Below are 14,918 nucleotides of genomic sequence, written 5' to 3'. Positions count from 1 at the left end.
TAGCTTGTCAATGAAAGATGACTTCCAAAATAAATAAACAAAGAAACTGTTATTTTGTGTGTGTTTGATCTTGTGTATTCTGAACTATGTAACTCCTATCTATCTTCTGATCATTTCCTCATAATCTCCCAGATGTCTTCACTCCAAATATACCACGTTTTGGCATGTCAGAATCATGTAATTACACATGAATAGCAGTTAGTTTGGGGTATGTCTATTGGGCGGAAATCTACATTTGTGACCCGATTCAGGAAACGAGGCGTAAATCGCAAGTCACGACTTCACAGGAGAGCTGTTTGAATGTAAAAAATATTTTCTTTTTATCAAAATGCGTTTTTTGGCAGAAATGCCTTCTTGAACATGTGAACTTTCATGTGCCTTAATAACAAACGTGTGTGCCATCTGAAAATACGAATACGCTTGTTAAATTGCGAGCCTAGTTGGTTTAGCCACAGAAAAAGAAACAACCTCCCCACTAGCCATGATTGGCTGAGATAATGAGTGGGCTGGACATGCCGAGAGATGAGTTCGGATTGGTCTGCCATATAGAACGCTTCTGTCTAGTTGAGCTGGACAGTCTGTGTTGGTAATCCTGTCGAACGCTTCTTTTTTTTTATGTAGCTGCATAAGTGTTGCTCTCCACTTTCTGGAGGCCCGAGTTTTGAAATCAGTGGAATTAGAGTATGATAGCTAAGGAGATGGGTTTATGTCTTCAAACGAAGGGCATTTGTGGCATGGATCCGTGACAGGGAGACACGTCCAGCATGCATGATGATGTATCCGGGTAAGATAGTCTAGCTAGCTACATTTTCAGACATGTTTCATTTCAAGCTAAAATGTCCCTAGCTAACGTTAGGTGGCTGGCTCGTTAGCTAACATGTGACGTGACGTGTGTGATATTACATGTTGTTTACCTAGCTAGGTTAATTGTTTAGCTAGCTAGCTAGGTACATGTCTTAAGCTAAAGTGTACAACACCCGTTGAATATGGCCGGTGTCAGTAAACGTCGGCAAAAAAACATAATGAAATTGTTGCCAGTAAAGCTGGTTAGGCTGTTTTCATGTTGTCCAGAGGTAAACAAATCTTCGGCCAGAGCGTCAAGTGTGCGCTCTGAATGCAAGGAGATGGATGGGGCTAAAGCTTAAGAGTGTGTGGACGATGCTGAATGGGTGTAGACAAAGAAGAGCTCTCTCACCGAAACACTAAAATACCCTTTTCTCAAAAGTGAGTTTACAAGTGTATCAACTTTCAAAGCAGAATTACTTTCCCACTGTTCCTCAACAATGTAGTGTATGATATACCATTTTGTAGCTCGGAGTCTCTACCTTTATCCAATGGAAAAAACACATTTTCAAATTTTGCTACATTAGACCAAATCCAGGTGGTGTGTCACATTTCACCATTACATTTAAGAGGTATATCTCTCAGTCTTGGACTGCTGCCCAAATGGCACCCTATTCCCTATAAAGTGCACTACTTTAGACCAGGGTCCAAGTGGAATAGGGTGCCATTTCATACACACTCTTGGAGATGGGCTATTACCTGATGTTCTCTCAGATGAGACCAGATGGTTATGCAGCTAGAGGCAGAATATTCTATATGTACATTACACATTCATGTCAATCTCACAATGTCATGAGCGTCCCCGAGCAGAGCACTGCCCTTAGGTCATCTCAGAACACACACACACACACACACACACACACACACACACACACACACACACACACACACACACACACACACACACACACACACACACACACACACACACACACACACACACACACACACACACACACACACACACAGGGATTAGTATGTGGACCCATTAAATGCTGCTAAGACTTAAGCTCTCTGAGAGAGAAAGCGCATGACCGACCGTCCAGTGACACGACACACACCAGCTCGGACGAGATTCACTTTCTTTCTAATACAGAAATATCAAGTCTATTCTGCACTACAAATCACAGTTCACAATGATGGAGCATACAATCCCACCATTCACTGATCCCACTGCACACACACACACACACACACACACACACACACACACACACACACACACACACACACACACACACACACACACACACACACACACACACACACACACACACACACACAGCTGTGACTCTCAAGCCAACAATGACTGCAAAAAGATGAAAACAGGATTTCCACTGGCTGTGACTGCTGGTGTCTTAAACATTTTATGTTTAATTCTATTCATCTTTTATTTAAACCTGAAAACCTCTTGGTATTCAATCAGACGTTCTACCACTGAACTATGCCTCCAAACCCCATTTATAAATCTGACTTAGTCCTCTCAATTCAACTCAAAACATAGGAGCAATAATCATGTTTATTGCATTGAACTGAATTGCATTAAATTCCTATCCCTTTCCCTGTTTAGGCGCAGAGTCCGTTCACTCACCTCTGCATCTGAGATAGAGACCTGCTTGGACTCCACGGTGGGTCTGCGTGCTACACGGGGGGAGACGTGAGTCCCCCCTGACGGGTACGTCCCTCGTTCCTGTAGCGACAGCTTCCTCCCTGAGAGGTGTGCCCGCGAAGGAGGGCCCCTTTTAGCTCCGCCCTGCTGAGCCCCGTTCCTCACGCCATTGGCCGGTGAGACGTCTGTCTCGGTGGTCTTCATGGTGACTGCGGCCATCATGGCGGTGAGGTTACTGGGGTCAGGGGTCATTGAGTCGGGGTCAGAGTCGTCCCTTCTGCAGCCCGGGTCGGTACTCATAGCCATCACTGGAATAAGGTATGGGGGGAACGCCGGGTGGGGGGGGGGGGGGGGACTCGCACTGGAGCCTCACTGGAGCTGCAGCCAACAGAGAGTAGAGAGAGGGATCATAGTTTTGTTATTTAACCTTTTTATTTCACCTTCATTTAACCTGTATTTATCCCATTGAGGTCAGGAGACCAATGGAAGCCTGGCCAAGAGGGCAGCTCAATAAAAATACAGATCAAACACATTATGACATGAATGATATGGACATTGATATTGTATCATGTTCTATGATTTACAGGTTACAGATAACAACCAGACCAATGTAATCCACCCAAGAGCATGTACACATTGTCATTCCACCAAGTCGGTGCCCTTTGAGAAGTGTAACGTGGTCCCCAAAAACTTTTGATTTTAGCTAATTGTAACATTCTGTCATAAAGAGCACATGTTTAACTTAATAAAAATCTGTTTCCCATCTCAAGAGGTTAAATAATGATGGTAAAAATCCATCTGCCTCTCTCTCTCCATCTGCCTCTCTCTCCATCTGTCTCTCTCTCTCTCTCTCCCTCTCTCCATCTGCCTCTCTCTCTCTCTCGCTCTCTCTCTCTCTCTCTCCATCTGCCTCTCTCTCCATCTGTCTCTGACTCTCTCCATTTGTCTGTCCCTCTCTCCATCTGTCCATTTGCCTCTCTCTCTCTCTATCTGTCTGACTCTCTCTCCATTTGTCTCTGTCTCTCTCTATCTGTCTCCAGCTCTCTCTCTGAGTGTCTGTGTGTGTGTGTTTACATGCCTGTCTTAACACAGATCTGATGAACAAGATCCACTGTCTCATGCAATTACACCGGGGTGTGTGTGTGTGTGTGTGTGTGTGTGTGTGTGTGTGTGTGTGTGTGTGTGTGTGTGTGTGTGTGTGTGTGTGTGTTTGAACCTATGTGACAATCACAGCAGAGATTTGTTCATTGTAAGCTCTCCCCTTTTATCCCAAATGTAAATGAGGGAAACAGCTTGTCATAGTGAGCTGGTATCAGAGGGAGGTGGAGCAGCCAGCTGGTTGAGGAATTATTGTCTCTGCAGAAAAGACCACAGACAGAGGATCAGATCTACTCCAAGACAAAGGACAGGAGGGAGGAACAGAACACAGGAAACATGTCTCAAAGAACCTATCTCCATCTATCTTAATCAGGAAGTAAATAACACACAGTAACACACACACACACACACACACACACACACACACACACACACACACACACACACACACACACACACACACACACACAGTAACACACACAGTAACACACACACACACACACACACACACACACACACACACACACACACACACACACAGAAACACACACACACACAGTAACACACACACACACAGTACACACACACACACACCACACACACACACACACACACACACACACACACACACACACACACACACACACACACACATTTTTTTCTTCTTATATATTTTTTTTAAACTTTAGTTGATTTAGTAAATATTTTCTTAACTCTATTTTCTAATAACTGCATGGTTGGTTAAGGGCTTGTCAGTAAGCATTTCACGGTAAGATCTACACCTGTTTGTAACGTCTGCTTCCAACTCACACTCTCAAACACATAGATCCCCTGAACGCAGCTCACTCTCCAGATCCCAATCACCTGAATTCTGATCACCTGTTCACACACCTGTATGTCATTATCCCACACTGTTTAGTTCAGTTCTTTGCACCCCATCACTGTGAGGTATTGTTTGTTTTGTGACACACTTCTATTCGGAGCTCTGGTTTTCCCATAATTTAATCCTCCCGTGTATGATAGTTTGTCCTGCTTCACTAATGAGCCTTTTGCCTATTCCCTGCCTGTACTTTAGCCTATCGGATTTCCTGTTATCAACCTATTGCCTGATCTCCCGGACAACGTTACTAGCCTGTTCCCTGCCTGTACTGTTGCCTGTTTGGACCCCCTGTGTATGACCTTCTGCCTGCCCCTGGACCCAGCTACCTACCTCATCCTGTGTATGACCTTCTGCCTGCCCCTGGACCCAGCTACCTGCCTCATCCTGTGTATGACCTTCTGCCTGCCCCTGGACCCAGCTACCTGCCTCATCCTGTATATGACCTTCTGCCTGCCCCTGGACCCAGCTACCTACCTCATCCTGTGTATGACCTTCTGCCTGCCCCTGGACCCAGCTACCTACCTCATCCTGTGTATGACCTTCTGCCTGCCCCTGGACCCAGCTACCTACCTCATCCTGTGTATGACCTTCTGCCTGCCCCTGGACCTGCCTGCCCCTGGACCCACTCACCACTCATCATATTTTCGTGCATGGTGGTGGCTGCATCATGTTATGAGTATTCCTGTCATCAGAAACTGAATGGAGCTAAGAACAGGCAAAATCCTAGAGGAAAACCTGATTCAGTCTGCTTTCCAACAGACACTGGGAGACAAATTCACCTTTCAGCAGGACAATAACCTAAAACACAAGGTCAAATATACACTAGAGTTGCATATGTACCAAGATGACATTAAATGTTCCTGAGTGGCCTAGTTACAGTTTTGACTTAAATCAGCTTGAAAATATATGGCAAGACTTAAAAATGGCTGTATAGCAATGATCAACAACCAACTTGACAGAGCTTGAAAAAATGTGAAAAAGAATAATGGGCAAATGTTGAACAATCCAGGTGTGGAAAGCTCTTAGAGACTCACAGCTGTATTCAGGGGGTTTAATATTTATCTATTTTTCATAATATTTTTTTATAATTGTAGAATTATTCTTCCACTTTGACATTAGTGTTGTGTGTGGGTCGTTGACAAAAAAGGAAAGTTACATCTGTTTTAATCCCACCCTGTAACATAAAAAGTGTAAAAAACGAAGGGTTGTGAACACTTTCTGAAGGAACTATACAAACAGTAACACACACACACACACACACACACACACACACACACACACACACACACACCGTAACACACACACACACACACACACACACACACACACACACACACACACACACACACACTGTAACACACACACACACACACCGTAACACACACACACACACACACCACACCGTAACACACACACACACACACACCACACCGTAACACACACACACACACACACACACACACACACACACACACACTGTAACACACACACACACACACTGTAACACACACACACACACACCGTAACACACACACACACACACCACACCGTAACACACACACACACACACACACACACACACACACACACACACACACACACACACACATACACACCGTAACACACACACACCACACCGTAACACACACACACCACACCGTAACACACACACACACACACACACATACACACACACACACCGTAACACACACACACACACACACACACCGTAACACACACACACACACCACACCGTAACACACACACACACACACACACACACACACACACACACACACACACACACATACACACCGTAACACACACACACCACACCGTAACACACACACACCACACCGTAACACACACACACATACACACCGTAACACACACACACACACACACATTAACACACACACACACACACACACCGTAACACACACACACACATTAACACATTATCATCTTCTGCTATTTCTGAGAACCCTCTCCTTTAGTCAGTGACTGGTATTCTACATAACTGGGACTTTTAACTGGGGTCAAGTGGATTCAACTGGGACTTTTAACTGGGGTCAAGTGGATTGAACTGGGACTTTTACCTGGGGTCAAGTGGATTCATGCAGCATTTTATTTCACCAGGGCAGTCTGGGCTCCATGTCAACTGGAGTCATTTCACAGAAACATCAAATGCTGGATTCTATCATGTCTCTGCCTCACCCCAACTCACCCCAACTCACCCCAACTCACAACACGCTTGGCTGTGTGTGTGTGTGTGTGTGTGTGTGTGTGTGTGTGTGTGTGTGTGTTACTGTGTGTGTGTTCGTGTGTGTGTGTGTGTGTTCGTGTGTGTGTGTGTGTTCGTGTGTGTGTGTGTGTGTTCGTGTGTGTGTGTGTGTGTTCGTGTGTGTGTGTGTGTGTGTTACTGTGTGTGTGTGTGTGTGTGTGTGTGTGTTACTGTGTGTGTTCGTGTGTGTGTGTGTGTGTTCGTGTGTGTGTGTGTGTTCGTGTGTGTGTGTGTGTGTTACTGTGTGTGTGTGTGTGTGTGTGTGTGTGTTACTGTGTGTGTGTGTGTGTGTGTTACTGTGTGTGTGTGTGTGTGTCGACTCCTCCATATCAGTTCACTCACAGTGGGTGGGCAATCCAAGTTCTGGAGGGCTGGCTGCTCGTTGCCCCTGACAACCATTAATGTGAAGGACCTTGACGCACTCACAAATTCACTAAAAACTTACAGCGTTCCTTGGTCGGATGACTGTCTTTCTACTTCATAACAAACACTGCTGCCGAAACAGTAATTACACTTTGAAAGCCTTTTCATTGGTTGAAGCGTAGAGGCAGAGTGGAGTGGTTGTGTCACGCCCTGGCCATAGAGAGGGTTTTATTCTCTATTTTGTTTAGGCCAGGGTGTGACTAGGGTGGGCATTCTATGTCCTTTTTTCTATGTTTTGTATTTCTTTGTTTTGGCCTGGTATGGCTCTCAATCAGGGACAGCTGTACTTTGTTGTCGCTGATTGGGAGCCATACTTAGGTGGCCTGTTTTCCTTTGGGTTTTGTGGGAGGTTAATTTCTGTTTTGTATTACTTACCTGACAGAACTGTTTGGCTGTCGGTTTTTGTTTCTTTGTTTCAGTGTTCAGATCAAATAAATACATGATGAGCACTAACCACGCTGCACCTTGGTCTACTCCATTTGACAGCCGTTACAGGTTGAGGAATGGAGAGAAAGAGAAGTACCATTGACTCTTGACCACATTGAAAACCATGGAGAAGTCACTTCCTGGTATTAGGCTGATAATTAAAACAATCTAATATTTCCACATGGAAGCGTTATAGAAGCGTTATAGAAAATAAACACATTAATTGGACCTGCGCCGTGGCTGATTCTACAGGATTAGCAGTGAAAACGTGACCAGAGGTCAGGAAATCATGTAACAAAGTGGCTTTAGATTAGTCAGAAAAACATGTTTAAATGAATAGAATGATAATAAAACAGTTATGCTATGTTGTTGCTGAGTAGTTAAGCAAAAATTTACTACAATTGTGATTATTTTCTACATTGATGGCGAACTTTATGTACTGCTAATATTCACTTCCAGTCTTTCGCTCCGGTGCTGGTCCGTTTCTGCATGGAATTATTACGGTGTCTTATCCTTTGTTATCTTCAACCTAGGTCAAGCTGTTCCCAAACTACAGGTTGGGCCCCCTAGAGGGGTCGCCTGATATGAAAATGGGGTCACGGGAGAATTTCCAAAATCCTGTAGAAAAACATTTATACAAATATATATATATATATATATATATATTTATTATAATATATATTATAATATAGCACAGAGAGGGCAGGCAGGAAAGAACACAAATGTGACAACAACTAAAATAGTCTTACTGTGGAGAATTCCTCAAGGAATAGGAGGGCGAGCGAACAAAAGTCTGTGGACACCAATTCAAATGAGTGGATTAAGATTTTTCAGCGACACACGTTGCTGACAGGTGTATAATATCGAGCACACAGCCATGCAATCTCCATAGAGAAACAATGGCACTAGAATGGCCTTACTGAAGAGCTCAGTGACATTGAACATGGCACCGTCATAGGATGCCACCTTTCTAACAAGTCAGTTTGTCAGATTTCTGCCCTGCTAGAGCTGCCCCGGTCAACTGTAAGTGCTGTTATTGTGAAGTGGAAACATCTTGGAACAACAACGGCTCAGCCGCAAAGTGGTAGGCCACACAAGCTCACAGAACGGGACCGAGCGTAGCGTGTAAATATCTTCTGTCCTCGGGTGCAACACTCACTACCGAGTTCCAAACTCCCTCTGAAAGCAACGTCAGCATAAGAACTGTTTGTCGGGAACTTCATGAAATGGGTTTCCATGGCCGAGCAGCCGCACACAAGCCTAAGATCACCATGCGCAATGGCAAGTGTCGGCTGGAGTGGTGTAAAGCTCGACACCATTGGACTCTGTAGCAGTAGAAACACGTTCTCTAGAGTGATGAATCACGCTTCACCATCTGGCAGTCCGACGGACAAATCTGGGTTTGGCAGATGCCAGGAGAACGCTACCTGCCCGAATGCATAGTGCCAACTGTACAGTTTGGTGGAGGAGGAATAATGGTCTGGGCTGTTTTTCATGGTTTGGGCCCCTAAGTTCCAGTGAAGGGAAATCTTAACGCTACAGCATACAACGACATTCTAGACGATTTTGTGCTTCCAAGTTTGTGGCAACAGTTTGGGGAAGGCCCTTTCCTGTTTCAGCTTGACAATGCCCCAATGCACCAAGCGAGGTCCATACAGAAATGGTTTGTTGAGATCAATGTGGAAGAACTTGACTGGCCCTGAGCCCTGACCTCAACCTCATCTAACACGTTTGGGATGAATTGGAACGCTGACTGCAAGCCAGGCCTAATCGCCCAACATCAGTGCTCAACCTCACTAATGCTCTTGTGGCTGAATGGAAGCAAGTCCCAGCAGCAATGTTCCAACATCTAGTGGAAACCCTTCCCAGAAGAGAGGAGGCTGTTATAGCAGCAAAGGGGGGACCAACTCCATATTAATGCTCATGATTTAAGAATGAGATGTTCGACGAGCAGGTGTCCACATACACTACATGACCAACAGTATCTCAAAATTATTGTATTGTCGTTAACCTGAAGAAAAAAAATGTGTGTATGTATGTATGTATGTAGAGGACCTAGTCCTATATATATATATATATATTCACATATTCAAATCTAAAATTCAACCAGAGAGTGCCCTTAGATGATAGAAAAAGGCAGCCCTTGAATCATTCCCATGGTGAATGACTAGGACCACTATGAAACCACACACTAATGAATCATTCCCATGGTGAATGACTAGGTCCTCTACACTATGAAACCACACACTAATGAATCATTCCCATGGTGAATGACTAGGACCTCTACGCTATGAAACCACACACTAATGAATCATTCCCATGGTGAATGACTAGGACCTCTACACTATGAAACCACACACTAATGAATCATTCCCATGGTGAATGACTAGGTCCTCTACACTATGAAACCACACACTAATGAATCATTCCCATGGTGAATGACTAGGTCCTCTACACTATGAAACCACACACTAATGAATCATTCCCATGGTGAATGACTAGGACCTCTACACTATGAAACCACACACTAATGAATCATTCCCATGGTGAATGACTAGGTCCTCTACACTATGAAACCACACACTAATGAATCATTCCCATGGTGAATGACTAGGACCTCTACACTATGAAACCACACACTAATGAATCATTCCCATGGTGAATGACTAGGTCCTCTACACTATGAAACCACACACTAATGAATCATTCCCATGGTGAATGACTAGGTCCTCTACACTATGAAACCACACACTAATGAATCATTCCCATGGTGAATGACTAGGTCCTCTACGCTATGAAACCACACACTAATGAATCATTCCCATGGTGAATGACTAGGTCCTCTACGCTATGAAACCACACACTAATGAATCATTCCCATGGTGAATGACTAGGACCACTATGAAACCACACACTAATGAATCATTCCCATGGTGAATGACTAGGACCTCTACGCTATGAAACCACACACTAATGAATCATTCCCATGGTGAATGACTAGGTCCTCTACGCTATGAAACCACACACTAATGAATCATTCCCATGGTGAATGACTAGGTCCTCTACGCTATGAAACCACACACTAATGAATCATTCCCATGGTGAATGACTAGGACCACTATGAAACCACACACTAATGAATCATTCCCATGGTGAATGACTAGGTCCTCTACGCTATGAAACCACACACTAATGAATCATTCCCATGGTGAATGACTAGGCCCTCTACACTATGAAACCACACACTAATGAATCATTCCCATGGTGAATGACTAGGTCCTCTACGCTATGAAACCACACACTAATGAATCATTCCCATGGTGAATGACTAGGCCCTCTACACTATGAAACCACACACTAATGAATCATTCCCATGGTGAATGACTAGGACCTCTACGCTATGAAACCACACACTAATGAATCATTCCCATGGTGAATGACTAGGTCCTCTACACTATGAAACCACACACTAATGAATCATTCCCATGGTGAATGACTAGGTCCTCTACACTATGAAACCACACACTAATGAATCATTCCCATGGTGAATGACTAGGTCCTCTACACTATGAAACCACACACTAATGAATCATTCCCATGGTGAATGACTAGGTCCTCTACACTATGAAACCACACACTAATGAATCATTCCCATGGTGAATGACTAGGTCCTCTACACTATGAAACCACACACTAATGAATCATTCCCATGGTGAATGACTAGGTCCTCTACACTATGAAACCACACACTAATGAATCATTCCCATGGTGAATGACTAGGACCTCTACACTATGAAACCACACACTAATGAATCATTCCCATGGTGAATGACTAGGTCCTCTACACTATGAAACCACACACTAATGAATCATTCCCATGGTGAATGACTAGGTCCTCTACACTATGAAACCACACACTAATGAATCATTCCCATGGTGAATGACTAGGTCCTCTACACTATGAAACCACACACTAATGAATCATTCCCATGGTGAATGACTAGGTCCTCTACGCTATGAAACCACACACTAATGAATCATTCCCATGGTGAATGACTAGGACCACTATGAAACCACACACTAATGAATCATTCCCATGGTGAATGACTAGGCCCGCAGCGGTCTAAGGTACTGCATCTCAGTGCTAGAGGCGTCACTACAGATCCTGGTTCGATCCCGGGCTGTATCACAACCGGCCGTGATCGGGAGTCCCATAAGGAGACGCACAATTGGCCCAGCGTCGTCTGGGTTAAGGGAGGGTTTGGCTGGGGTAGACCATCATTGTAAAATAAGAATTTGTTCTTAACTGACTTGACTGGTTAAATAAAAAATGAAACCACACCCTATTGCAGAGACTGATTTTACAGGCTGCAATTGATATGGTGAAAACAATATGTGGGGAGGCAGAGACACAGAAACTCACATACCTTTGTCAGATAACACAGTTAAACAAAAAATGTATGGTTTTGCTAGCAATCAAGAGGAACATGACTGAACGAGTCAAAAACTCTCCAGTTTACGCTCTCCAAATCGACGTTAGCTGTGAAGGCCGAGATGCCCATGCATTGACTTTTGTTAGCTATACATGTCGGGGGAAAATATGCTGCTCAAAAAAATAAAGGGAACACTTAAACAACACAATGTAACTCCAAGTCAATCACACTTCTGTGAAATCAAACTGTCCACTTAGGAAGCAACACTGACTGACAATAAATGTCACATGCTGTTGTGCAAATGGAATAGACAACAGGTGGAAAGTATAGGCAATCAGTCAGCAGTTCCTGCAGTTCCTGCAGTTCCTGCAAGTGGAAGGCATTGATGCTATGGACTGGCCCGCCCGTTCCCCAGACCTGAATCCAATTGAGCACATCTGGGACATCATGTCTCGCTCCATCCACCAACGCCACGTTGCACCACAGACTGTCCAGGAGTTGGCGGATGCTTTAGTCCAGGTCTGGGAGGTGATCCCTCAGGAGACCATCCGCCACCTCATCAGGAGCATGCCCAGGCGTTGTAGGGAGGTCATACAGGCACGTGGAGGCCACACACACTACTGAGCCTCATTTTGACTTGTTTTAAGGACATTACATCAAAGTTGGATCAGCCTGTAGTGTGGTTTTCCACTTTAATTTTGAGTGTGACTCCAAATCCAGACCTCCATGGGTTGATAAATTGGATTTCCATTGATTATTTTTGTGTGATTTTGTTGTCAGCACATTCAACTATGTAAAGAAAAACGTATTTAATAAGATTATTTCATTCATTCAGATCTAGGATGTGTTATTTTAGTGTTCCCTTTATTTTTTTGAGCAGTGTCCTAAAACATTCTACAGATGAGTGACCGAATCAGTGGATTCAGTGGAAATCATTCCTATTGGAGAGAGATTCTTTCAAAAGCGAACCATACATGTTTCTAACAGAAAACAGCATCAGTAAGTGTCCCACATGAGTGATGACTGCTCACCTCCAACACTTGGAAGAGCACCTTGGGACCTACTTCTCAATCTGTTTGACTGTGATCCTGGCTCAGTTGACATGCCGGTAAGTGAAATCAGATCTAGGATGTGTTGTTTAAGTGTTCCCTTTATTTTTTTGAGCAGTATATATATAAATATATATATTTTTTTTATCCCAGCCCCTGTCCCCACAGGAGGCTTTTTGCCTTTTGGTAGGCCTTCATTGTAAATAAGAGTTTGTTCTTAACTGACTTTCCTAGTTAAATATAAAATAAATTTAAAAATCCACTCGGCGCTGTTGTGCTCTGAAATCCTATAGACATTTCCATGTTGGCCTTGACAATCTTTGTTTGCTGCCTGGAACACAACAAACTGATTTAGAAGACAAATGAAGACCAAGCTGGATGTGGGTCTCTACTTGAAGAACATGGAACAATCAGCAGACATTGTCTGCACTCTCTTCATCTCCTCCTAATATCCACCTAAAGATGGGGACGGATTGAAAGTTTCCATCCATTATATGTATCTATTTATTCATGTATTTATTTTGCTCTGCTCTGCCTCTGCAATATGATATGGAAAGAGTAAGCTCGTATTGTATGTATGGCAATGGAGAAGACAAAATGGGGTACCAAGGAGAAGTGTTGTGGCTCCTGTTGATTCTTAAACCTCGTGAAGGACACACACACACACACACACACAAACACACACACACACACACACACACAGTGTAGTACAAGCAGCACAAGATATCAGATTTATAGAATTTTCCTTGTAGTCTACATTAAAAGGGCACTTGATTTAATGTAACAGGCTTTCAAAATACAATATCGATATATCATTTCTACTTAAAGGGGCGCAAAAGGCACTCATTTTGTGGAACGACCCAAATACAATATCTAGGTCAAAGGTTCCCAAACCTTTTTGGCCCAGGACCCCATTTTGATATCTGAAAATTCTCTCGACCCCACCCATGCGAAAAAAAAGTATGTAATTAACAGCCAATGTTTACTTTTAATGTGGGCTATGACAGTCAATTGAAAAAAATTCCAACATTATTTCTTATTGTCTTCTCAACTCACCATCACATTAATGTGGGGCTATGACAGTCAATTGCAAATTAGTCTGACATAATGTACTGTATCTTATCTCACCGCCACTAATGAGATGGGTGTGACTTGATGCATGTCTCGCCGGAGCTTCTCAAAATCAGGGGGCGTGGTCGACAGTGCCCACCTCATCTCTACTGTCACATCCAACCTGGATCGAAATTTGGTTTTGGTGCCTTCAAGACAACTGGGAACTCTGGAAAATACGAGGTCAAATCATGATGTCAGTGATCTTCAGGTCAGAAAGTCAGAGCTCTAGAAAGAGTTCCCGAGTTAGAATTCCGAGTTGGATGACCGTTCAAAATGTGTCAGAACGTGTTTTTTTTTTTTCTGAGTTCCCAGTTGTTTTGAACGCACTGAAGTCGGAAGTTGGAGAGTTCCCAGTTGTCTTGAACGCACTGAAGTCGGAAATTGGAGAGTTCCCAGTTGTCTTGAACACACTGAAGTCGGAAGTTGGAGAGTTCCCAGTTGTCTTGAACAAACTGAAGTCGGAAGTTGGAGAGTTCCCAGTTTTCTTGAACAAACTGAAGTCGGAAGTTGGAGAGTTCCCAGTTGTCTTGAACGTGATATTAATGCTCAGAGGGAGATGGCAGTGTATTCCCTTTGAGTTAGGAACCAAAACTCCTACGTAGTGAACCGTGAATGCATTCGGTGAAATGACAGCTCGATCAGCTGTTCGATTTCACTTACCGGCATGTCAACTGAGCCAGGATCACAGTCAAACAGATTGAGAAGTAGGTCCCAAGGTGCTCTTCCAAGTGTTGGAGGTGAGCAGTCATCACTCGTGTGG

At 43.8% G+C, this 14,918-nt stretch overlaps 1 protein-coding gene across 2 annotated transcripts in view; it reads right to left on the bottom strand.

The window, feature by feature from the left end:
• Nucleotides 1-14,918, bottom strand: part of LOC106603934 (calcium/calmodulin-dependent protein kinase kinase 1) — a 156,775-nt gene that overhangs the window by 100,153 nt on the left and 41,704 nt on the right. For both annotated transcript variants that reach the window (XM_014198188.3, XM_014198189.3), the window contains exon 3: nt 2,435-2,830. In XM_014198188.3, the coding sequence (XP_014053663.1) occupies nt 2,435-2,758 (324 nt within the window). In that variant the 5' untranslated portion in view covers nt 2,759-2,830. The remainder of the gene's footprint in view (nt 1-2,434; nt 2,831-14,918) is intronic.

The sequence above is a fragment of the Salmo salar genome, chromosome 04 (assembly GCF_965601325.2).
Source record: "Salmo salar chromosome 04, fSalSal1, whole genome shotgun sequence".
NCBI classification, from domain to species: Eukaryota; Metazoa; Chordata; class Actinopteri; order Salmoniformes; family Salmonidae; genus Salmo; species Salmo salar.
Note: the sequence above shows the minus strand (reverse complement) of the source record. Positions and strands in the feature narration are given on the sequence as shown.